This window comes from Esox lucius, chromosome 12 (genome assembly GCF_011004845.1).
Source record: "Esox lucius isolate fEsoLuc1 chromosome 12, fEsoLuc1.pri, whole genome shotgun sequence".
Classification (NCBI taxonomy): Eukaryota; Metazoa; Chordata; class Actinopteri; order Esociformes; family Esocidae; genus Esox; species Esox lucius.
The window spans coordinates 4,932,023-4,943,396 of record NC_047580.1 but is presented as its reverse complement, the minus strand read 5'-3'; the positions used below and the strand labels follow the sequence as shown (position 1 = coordinate 4,943,396).

General features: G+C 41.2%; 1 protein-coding gene across 1 annotated transcript; it reads left to right on the top strand.

The window, feature by feature from the left end:
• Nucleotides 1-6,296: 6,296 nt before the first annotated feature.
• On the top strand, nucleotides 6,297-7,675 carry LOC109616419. Its single transcript, XM_020051624.2, has 2 exons — nucleotides 6,297-7,467; nucleotides 7,573-7,675. The coding sequence occupies exons 1-2, from the start codon at nucleotides 6,325-6,327 to the stop codon at nucleotides 7,579-7,581; spliced, it is 1,152 nt and encodes a 383-aa protein (XP_019907183.2). The 5' UTR covers nucleotides 6,297-6,324; the 3' UTR covers nucleotides 7,582-7,675.
• The last annotated feature ends 3,699 nt before the right edge of the window (nucleotides 7,676-11,374 follow it).

The following is an 11,374-nucleotide window of genomic DNA, read 5'->3' as shown; positions in this document are numbered from 1 at the left end:
CTGGCTTTAGCCAAAGCTAGCGTCTTATAATGTCGAAAACTGACTATCAAGTTCAACTTTTGTGCGGCAGGACGGGGCAAGACACCAAAAAACTGCCTAGTTTGACTAGAGGGCAGTCACAAACAGAGGAATTCCCTCAGGAACTCTACGGGCATTAACCTGGTAATTGATTGTCGTCAAAAATCCCATGTAATTACAGTTTTTTTCAGTCGCTAACAAGCGTTTGTCCAAACAGTAGTCACATTTTCAAAACTCTAAACACAATTAGCACAGCATCGGTCTTTTGTGGCCATACCATTCACACATTTAATGTCGTTTTCACACAATATGCAGTCAGTGAACACATTTCCACAATACTTACATTTTCTTAACAGACAAGCTATACCTCCCAACAAAATTATGGATTGTTTTTGTAGTATTTACAAATGTTAACACACAACATCCCACAATAGCAAAAACAATATTCCAAACCTTAAATACAGTATAAAAACCTCTGCTTCTGAAATGATATCAGTTCAAAAACAAAATATATCAAAAATATATCTCAGCTGATAATAAACAAACAATTGAATAATTGACACAGCTGATTTATGTTTGGTGAATTGGGCCAACCACAGCTGATTCCAGTCTGGCTTAGACTCAGTGGCAGGGGCTTATTTTTTCTATTACTATAAAAGGAGGACTTTAAGTAGTGATGTTTTTGGAAACAGTAACAGAAAAAGACAAACATTGTAATGTCTGGACGAGGAAGAGGAAGAGCAAGGGGCCCAGGGAGAAGACCAGGTCCAGTGAGAGATGCAGAAGGAGGTGCAGTGAGAGGTGGAGGTGCAGTAAGAGGTGCAGTGAGAGGAGCAGTAAGAGGTGCAGTGAGAGGAGCAGTAAGAGGTGCAGTGAAAGGAGCAGTAAGAGGTGCAGTGAGAGGAGCAGTAAGAGGTGCAGTGAGAGGTGGAGGTGCAGTGAGAGGAGCAGTAAGAGGTGCAGTGAGAGGTGGAGGTGCAGTGAGAGGAGCAGTAAGAGGTGCAGTGAGAGGAGCAGTGAGAGGAGCAGTGAGAGGTGCAGGTGCAGGCCCAAGGAGAGGGCAAGGTAGAGGTGTAAGAATGCGTGGTGGTGGCATTCCAAGGGCTGCAAGAACAGTAGTAAGTGATGAAATTCGTGCCACTATCATTGACCATGTAATCAACCACGGTCTCTCACTAAGAGAGGCTGGTGAAAGAGTCCAACCCAATTTGAGTCGGTCAACGGTTGCCTCCATTATTCGCATCTTTCAACAAACCAACAGGTAAGTATTGCATTTTACATGGTTTGTTTCTATTCTCATTTGACATGTCAATAAGGTCATACAGTAATGCATATGTTGATATTTTTATTTTTCTCTACAGAATGCAACGTCTTCCACCCTCTGGGGGAAGAAGAAAGCTCCTCAATAATGATCAAGAGCTTGCCATTGTAGAAATGGTTGTTGCAAATAATGCAATTAAACTGCATGAAATCAAAACTAGAATTGTGGAGGACCATGAGATATTTGCCAATATAGAAAGCATCAGCCTCACAACCATTACGCGGACATTGTCCAAACACCGAGTGCGGATGAAGCAGCTCTACACTGTTCCCTTTGAAAGGAACAGTGAGAGAGTCAAGGAGCTACGACGACAATATGTCCAGGTATAGTGTATATTCAATTCAATGTCCAGTTATATAACCTTTGCACTTTGCAAGTAGGTTACCTACACAGTAATAGGTTACAGTACAGTATGGTAGACACAGTAATGACATGACTTAAACTTTGTTTCAGAGAGTTATGGAATTGGAAGCCAACCAGGCCCCTCATGAATTCATTTACATCGATGAGGCAGGATTCAATCTGTCCAAAAGGCGTCGACGTGGATGAAATATAATTGGAAAAAGGGCCACAGTTGATGTGCCAGGACAGAGAGGGGCAAACATTACTATGTGTGCAGCAATGGCAAATACAGGATTACTCCTTCACAGATGCCAGGTTGGACCTTATAATACTGAGCGCCTCCTTGCGTTTCTTAATGATCTCCACCAGCGCCTGGTACCAGAGCAGGGTCAGGAGGGTGAAAACATGAGGACCTTTGTAATTACCTGGGACAATGTTGCGTTCCGTCATTCACAAGCAATAACAGCATGGTTTGAAGTCCACCCAGTACTGGTGAGTCTCTTCCTTCCACCCTATTCACCTTTCCTCAACCCCATAGAGGAGTTCTTTTCTGCATGGAGGTGGAAGGTTTATGACCATCAGCCACATGACCAGATGTCCCTACTTGAAGCCATGGATGCTGGATGCAGGGATATCACAGTTCAAGATTGCCAAGGGTGGATCCGACATACCAAGCGGTTTTATCCCAGGTGCATCGCCTTAGATGATATCAGATGTGATGTTGACGAAAACATGTGGCCTAACCCTGAAGATCGCAGGGATTAGATACATAAATTTTGTGCCATTTTTAGTTCCCCCCCTTTTTATTTGGGCTTTTTGCTGGTTTTTTTTGGTCAGAATGCTCTTGTGTTTCATGGATATTTTGTAAATAAACCTTGAAAATAAAATAAACCTTGTCTGTTATACTGTACCTTCTTTGGTAAACAGTTACTGTAAGAAATAACTGATTTGCTTTTTACTGGAATGCGTTTGAATGTGAACATTACTGTACATGTGCACATACAGTTCCAAACCAATAAATTTAGTGTAAACGGTGGATTGCATGTTACCTGAAACATAAAAATCTATGCAGTTTTTATAATTTTAACAATAGCCAGAATTTTGAAACCTGGTGTACTTCGTTTGACTGCATGTACCTTGTGAAGTGAAAACAAATGTTACTCTTTGACAGAATTATTTCATTTTGAGTCAGATTTCCAGTGTTTTGGTAAAGTTAGTGTGTGTAGAGAAAAACATGTTCTGTTTTGAAATTAAGAGTTAGTATATATTTAACAAAATGTGTTTTTGAGAAGAAAATGAACAATTTGGCCAATTGTGTTTTGTAGGTGTGAGTCTGTGTTAAGAGTTTAGAAAAATTATCTAAAGTATGGGCAAGCGCTTGTTAGCGATTGAAAAAAACTGTAATCTATATAACGTGGATGATTGTCACGTATGATATGTATTACCATTTATTATAAGTATTACATAATGATGTTACTGGGGAAACTACACCATTGATACTGAAGAGGTGCAGTTGCCTAGCCAGCTCACCAGAAAGCAGCAGAAGCACTGTGGTTTGGATTTCTCTGGAGGTGATGGATACCCACTATAAGTAAAGGATTATGAACATTTCTTGTTATTACTATAATGGTTATTAGCCTATTAGAAGTCAACAGACTAGGAAGCGTTGTGCATATTTGCCTATGTGTATCAGCTGGTGCCGCAATTACAATGTTCTTTTGACTTGCGGGAAAAGTAAAACAACAATAATATGTGCCCGAATATTCAGGCAATATTCTTTAAGTTAGAATACGTTTTGCGTTTTATATATCGAGGCTATGTCAATGCTATATATATTTTAGTATATAAGCTATCAAGGCTATATATGTTTTAGTATTTCCACTTTTGGGTCAGTTGTTTGTACAGTAGGCCTATGGGCTACCTTTGCGTGCGTATTGTTGAGCAGGGGAGTTTGTGACCAAATGCGCTCAATCTAGTTTTTAATATGCATATTCACTGGGGAGGGTCATTATTTTCCTGAAGGCTTGGGGAGGATGATGTGAAAATATATTTTGCTTGGGGAAGCGTCAGCCAATTTTATGTTTTCCGGTGCTTGATCCTCCGGATTCCCCATTCCATAACTACATTAGGTATCCATTCTTTGTATCTTAGTTCACGTCACTTTAACTAAGCACATCAAATTGCGTAAATAATCATTTGTGACATTTAGACAATTTTTCTCAAAGTTAGTTTAAAATGATTGTTTGACAAACTAATCTTAAATAAGCCTATTTACAGTTCGTTGCTCAGCTAATACAAAATGACACAAAAATTGACTAGTCCTACAATGACCAATTCACTCCAAAACACACCTTTTTCTTCCCATTCAGCTGACTCTGACAGACTCACTTTTTACAGTGCGTTTTAGTATTCGATAGGTCTAAAACCCTGTCAATCAAAATTCGATGTATATGTTTGAACTAATTCCAATTTAAAAAGTGTTTATTATCACACTTAAATCCGTGTTATAGCAACATAAAAAATATATCATGCAAAATTTTTATTGTATTTATATAAAAAAATATATATTTTTTTATAAGTTCTTTAGGGCGGGTACTGCCCCCCAAAACCCGTACAGAACGCCGGCCAGGCATTCGTATACATTATGACGTGAATTATGTAAGTATGGAACGCTCAAACGCTGATCAACCGTTTGCCATTAGCTACACAAAATACTATAAACTACTACTCTACTATACAACAAAGTGTAGTAGAGATAATGGCTTTCTAAAATGTTTGCTTCCCAAAATAATTATTTCACGAATTATAAGCATTTATTTTCTTGCCTATCCCAGGATCATGATGTGGCAATCTATCTGAAGGTTGTTGTTTTGTTGTTCGGCTTTGGCCTCATATTGTGGTTCATACGAAATCTATGGAGAGGTGAATATGAAGACTACGGTGACACTAATTTGATGTAAGTTTATTCGTGTCTGCGTGTCTGTCTAGCTAGCTAAAAATGTGATGCTCAAGTCTTCACCCCATCAAGGGGAGTTAGGTTTGACTCTGCTGAGACTGTTTAGTATGGGATGCAGTGGGCTGATTTTAGACACATTTTCACAAGAAGTAATCATCTTACTTTTGGATCTTTCTCTCTGGTGAACTTAAGTCAGCATTTTGCCTGCCTGCATGTTCCAAGGCTTCATTGTGGTCCTAAAGCATATAGGCTCTGGGAGAGCTGTGTGGGGGTGAAAGTTCCTGGTGAATGTTCAGCGTATGGTCTAGTCAACACTTTACAATTAACATCAGTTCTATCCTTTCTCACAAGGGATTGCTGCTGCGTAGATCATGACCTGGATGAACTGCTGGAGAAAACTGTGCACAATGTCCCTGGTGCGAGCAGAAAACCGAGGAAGACACATCAGCGTTTACATCCATATGTTGAATGTAAACGCTCCAGTTATAGACAAACTGCTGACTATGATGCTGATATTGAACCTATCTATGATACGGTCAGTGAACTGGTTTCCTTATGTTCTCATGTGGAGTTACCATCTGACTGCGAAGAGTGCAGGTCTATGCACCCGTTTAACAATGATGTCAGCAGGTTCATCAACATCAGAGTGGACTCTACAGAGCACAGGAATGACACCACCAATAGCAGTGAGACTGACAGCAGCTATTGGTCTCTGAGCTCATTTCCCTCCAGCTCCATCCAATATAGGCATGCGTTTGCAAGAGCTGAGATAAGTGACAAGGTCCATGCTGATAGGTCAGAACTGAATAACCCACTTCCAGTAAAATGGCAGGGGAGTCAGAGTCTTGAGCAAAGAATCAGCCGAAAGATAATACGGAAGTTATGGAGACGTGCCATACTGTTGGTTCGAGTTATTGGGATGCTGCTTCCGGAAAGACTAAAGCATGTCACAAAAAGGATTCCTGAACAAGTCGACAAACTCCCAGAACTTCACCAGCATGACAACGCAGAGACCACATTTACAAAAGTGAAAACTACTGATAGATCCATGGTGGCAGTAAATGCTCAGAAAGGGAAATGGGAAAATATAGACACTAAAGCATCTAGTATGCCTTTAGATTGCGAAGTTTGTCCACGTTTGTTGAATACATTTATTACCAGCAGGATTGGAGAGGACTCTACTAAAAATTCTGACATGGCTTTGAAGAAAAATCTACTGCAACACCTACTGGGAGTGGCTACTGTCTACTCAGACACTTTGGAGAAAAAAGTAGCTGATGAGGTCACACCAGTGAGTCCACAGCCAGTTAAGTTGGGTTTCCATGTTGTGGAAAACTCATTCCAACAGAATGTACGGACAAGACTAGAGTCGCATGTGATGATGAAAGTCATAAAAAAGCAGGGAAGTGCTCCTCCAAAGAGTTTGATGATGAAGCTAATCAGACCAGGTATGCGCATCCTTATACCCAGAGTGAAACATGTTTTATTCATGGACAAGGTTTCTATTAAATGTCTTGAGATTAACCTGAAACAGAAGCATTTAGCAAATGTTTTGGGAGTGCCCACCATTTTCAGCATGTCCATGGAAATGATCCCACCTGAAGAAACTCTTAAGCCTAAGGCAGTTAGATCATTAGAGTCAGAGTTGGATTTGAAATGCTCTAAGATACTTTTTATCAGCAAAGAAATGAAAGACAAGCTAGAGTTCCACATCAAACACAAGAAAATTCAACACCTCTTGGGCCTGCCTCGGGTGGGGCAGAGATCTCTTAATGCTGTCATTCCAGCACCAAAGACTGACCACACTAGGATTTACCCTAAGCTGAAATATGACATTGAGGTGAAGACAAGCAACTTTCCATTTTTAATTGATGAACAGAAAGAGTCTTTAGAGGGCAATGTGAAGAAAAAGAAAGCACACAAACATTTTGAAATTATTTTGTCCCAAAACCGACAGCAAAACAGACTGGGCGTGGTTAATCTCTACTCAGACTCCCTGGAGATGAAGACAGCTGATGAAAACCCATTCCACCAGGAGGTACGGAGAAGAGTAGAGTCTCTTTTGAAGAAGAAAGTCATTAAAAAGCAGTTGGCTGATGGTGAGCTTGCTTTGACTTGGACAAAAGACTTTACGGGGGAAGCCAGTCTGTGTCAACAGAGTAATAGGATGAACAAGGGAAATGAGATGAACTATACCACTGAAACCGATTCCCAGCCTCTGCTTGCTGGTCAACAACTTCAGGGGGAAATGGGCCAAAAAACAATAACATCACTGGAACAACATACAGAGGAAAATCATCTCTCTATAAAAACAAGTGTGTCTGATAATTCTTCTACTGTGAAACGTGTATGTAGCAATGTTCCTGTTGTCACAGAGACAGCTACTCAACTTGTGTTGGAAGATGGTACAGCTGAGCCCAGCAACAAGTTTGAAACTACACTGGCAAGCAAGTGCCTGGAAATCAGATTGTCCAATCCACAGAGAAGTGCTATGCCCGGAGTGAAACATGTTTTATTCATGGAAAAGGCATCTAGTAAACCTCTTGAGATGAACCTGAAACAGAAACGTTTAGCAAGTGCTTTGGGAGTGCCCACCATTTTCAGCAAGTCCTTGGAAATGATCCCACCTGAAGAAACTTGTCAGGCTAAGGACGTTAAATCATTAGACTCAGAACGGGGGTTGAAATGCTTTAAGACACTTTCCATCAGCAAAAATATGAAAGATAAGCTAGAGGTTCACATCGAACACAAGAACATTCAACACCTCGTGTCTGCTTCAGTGGGGACAACAACCAATACAACCATGTCAACTCTCACACCCTGCATCAAGGTGAGTGCCAACAGATTAGTTTACTTTATAGCTAATACAACATAATGCTATCATTCAAATATATATATATATATTTTGTGATACTTTCTACTTTTCCCTCCACAGCCATCCTGAACAAAGACAATTATACGTTCCTCAACAGTTGTCTTACAGAAAAGTGTTCATTTCAACCAAAATATTAAATATGGCAATTAAGTGAGCAATAATCCATTACCCAGAATAAAAAAAACTTAAAATACATCAGTTTGTAGACATCTTTGATGTAGTAATTACATGCACAAAAAACAATCAAATAATGAATACCTGACAACTCAAGGAATTGATCCATTTTAATTTTGAGTTTCATATACATTCTGCAAATTTAAAAATGTATTTTGGATCACTTGAAATAACAACACATTCTTTTATCTGGTAAAAAAATATTTTTTATATTGCCCATTTGCAATAATTTTAGGTGAGCTTGATTCGTTTTAGAAAGTTAATGCTAGGGGGATATACACACAGAACTGCTCCTCAACCAGTGTTAATGAATCCCAAAACCAGTGGTTTTGCCCTGTCCAACTTGCTCGGAGAGCCCCCCATTGTCACATGTTGCTGACCAAACTCAGAGGGTGACTTTTAAGAAAGTGGCAAGGGGATTCATAAATCCATCATCTTCGGGACACTTTGATGTAAAGGATGTAATTCATGTTTTACTTCAAAATAATGAACCAAGTATACAATTGAAATTAACAAATCTCTGCTGCTATTTTCAAGAAATAAACCTCAGTAACAAATAAACATGTATTTAATATCTATTTGATGTTTTGCATGTGTCAGTTCTCAAAATCAGACATAAACAAGTGTATCTGTTTTATAATTAGGCACAACTTATCCCCATGTCTAATAAACACCTACATTATCACTCCCCCAGCCTCAGGAAACTCATGACCAAGCAGGGGAAGGGGTTCATTTGATATTTAGCCGTCTGTTCCAGCATGGTCAACACCACTGAGACCATCACCACCCTCAATACAGTGTCTGTTCCAGCATGGTCAACACTACTGAGACCATCAGCACCTTTAATACAGTGTCTGTTCCAGCATGGTCAACACCACTGAGACCATCAGCACCTTTAATACAGTGTCTGTTCCAGCATGGTCAACACCACTGAGACCATCAGCACCTTTAATACAGTGTCTGTTCCAGCATGGTCAACACCACTGAGACCATCAGCACCTTTAATACAGTGTCTGTTCCAGCATGGTCAACACCACTGAGACCATCACCACCCTCAATACAGCGTTTGTTCCAGCATGGTCAACACTACTGAGACCATCAGCACCTTTAATACAGTGTCTGTTCCAGCTTGGTCAACACCACTGAGACCATCAGCACCTTTAATACAGTGTCTGTTCCAGCATGGTCAACACCACTGAGACCATCAGCACCTTTAATACAGTGTCTGTTCCAGCATGGTCAACACCACTGAGACCATCAGCACCTTTAATACAGTGTCTGTTCCAGCATGGTCAACACCACTGAGACCATCAGCACCTTTAATACAGTGTCTGTTCCAGCATGGTCAACACCACTGAGACCATCAGCACCTTTAATACAGTGTCTGTTCCAGCATGGTCAACACCACTGAGACCATCAGCACCTTTAATACAGTGTTTGTTCCAGCATGGTCAACACCACTGAGACCATCAGCACCTTTAATACAGTGTCTGTTCCAGCTTGGTCAACACCACTGAGACCATCAGCACCTTTAATACAGTGTCTGTTCCAGCATGGTCAACACCACTGAGACCATCAGCACCTTTAATACAGTGTCTGTTCCAGCTTGGTCAACACCACTGAGACCATCAGCACCTTTAATACAGTGTCTGTTCCAGCTTGGTCAACACTACTGAGACCATCACCACCCTCAATACAGCGTTTGTTCCAGCATGGTCAACACCACTGAGACCATCAGCACCTTTAATACAGTGTCTGTTCCAGCTTGGTCAACACCACTGAGACCATCAGCACCTTTAATACAGTGTCTGTTCCAGCTTGGTCAACACCACTGAGACCATCAGCACCTTTAATACAGTGTCTGTTCCAGCATGGTCAACACCACTGAGACCATCAGCACCTTTAATACAGTGTCTGTTCCAGCATGGTCAACACCACTGAGACCATCAGCACCTTTAATACAGTGTCTGTTCCAGCATGGTCAACACCACTGAGACCATCAGCACCTTTAATACAGTGTCTGTTCCAGCATGGTCAACACCACTGAGACCATCAGCACCTTTAATACAGTGTCTGTTCCAGCATGGTCAACACCACTGAGACCATCAGCACCTTTAATACAGTGTCTGTTCCAGCTTGGTCAACACCACTGAGACCATCAGCACCTTTAATACAGTGTCTGTTCCAGCATGGTCAACACCACTGAGACCATCAGCACCTTTAATACAGTGTCTGTTCCAGCTTGGTCAACACCACTGAGACCATCAGCACCTTTAATACAGTGTCTGTTCCAGCTTGGTCAACACCACTGAGACCATCAGCACCTTTAATACAGTGTCTGTTCCAGCTTGGTCAACACCACTGAGACCATCAGCACCTTTAATACAGTGTCTGTTCCAGCATGGTCAACACCACTGAGACCATCAGCACCTTTAATACAGTGTCTGTTCCAGCTTGGTCAACACCACTGAGACCATCAGCACCTTTAATACAGTGTCTGTTCCAGCATGGTCAACACCACTGAGACCATCAGCACCTTTAATACAGTGTCTGTTCCAGCTTGGTCAACACCACTGAGACCATCAGCACCTTTAATACAGTGTCTGTTCCAGCTTGGTCAACACCACTGAGACCATCAGCACCTTTAATACAGTGTCTGTTCCAGCTTGGTCAACACCACTGAGACCATCAGCACCTTTAATACAGTGTCTGTTCCAGCATGGTCAACACCACTGAGACCATCAGCACCTTTAATACAGTGTCTGTTCCAGCTTGGTCAACACAACTGAGACCATCAGCACCTTTAATACAGTGTCTGTTCCAGCATGGTCAACACCACTGAGACCATCAGCACCTTTAATACAGTGTCTGTTCCAGCTTGGTCAACACCACTGAGACCATCAGCACCTTTAATACAGTGTCTGTTCCAGCTTGGTCAACACCACTGAGACCATCAGCACCTTTAATACAGTGTCTGTTCCAGCTTGGTCAACACCACTGAGACCATCAGCACCTTTAATACAGTGTCTGTTCCAGCTTGGTCAACACTACTGAGACCATCAGCACCTTTAATACAGTGTCTGTTCCAGCTTGGTCAACACCACTGATACCATCAGCACCTGAGTGGGACACAGTGTCTGTTCCAGCATGGTCAACACTACTGAAAAAAAAACGTGATCCTCCACATTTAAAATGCAGATTAAAAAGTAGATTGAGCACATTTGATCTCAAAGACTAAGTCTCCTGCTCAACAAAACCCCTGCATTGGTAGCCTATACTATTGGCCAACTGTACAAACAACTGACCCAATGGAAATATGAAAATGTTTATAGCCTAGATTAGTTATATTTTTAAAATGCAGTACTCATTCTAACTTAAAGTGCCCATATTATGAAGAAATCACTTTTTCTGGGTTTTGGGGTGTTCTTTTGTGTCTCTGGTGCTTCCACACGCATACAAACTTTGGAAAAAAAAAAAAAAACATTCATGCTGCTTTGAGTGAGATATGGGTTTCTGAATGTCCTCTGTCTTCAGTCTCTGGGTGAGCTATTAGATCACAGTCCGAAAAATTTGAATATTCCCACCCTCCACCCCCTCCCAACAGAGCATACCTAATGTCTCCACCGTCTATAGGCACCACCCACCAGGTACAGCAGTAACTTCTTCTCTGATATCCTCCATGTTGTTA

Coding starts and splice junctions, on each gene's coding strand:
- LOC109616419 (XM_020051624.2), top strand. CDS start 6,325: ATGAAAGACAAGCTAGAGTTCCACATCAAACACAAGAAAATTCAACAC.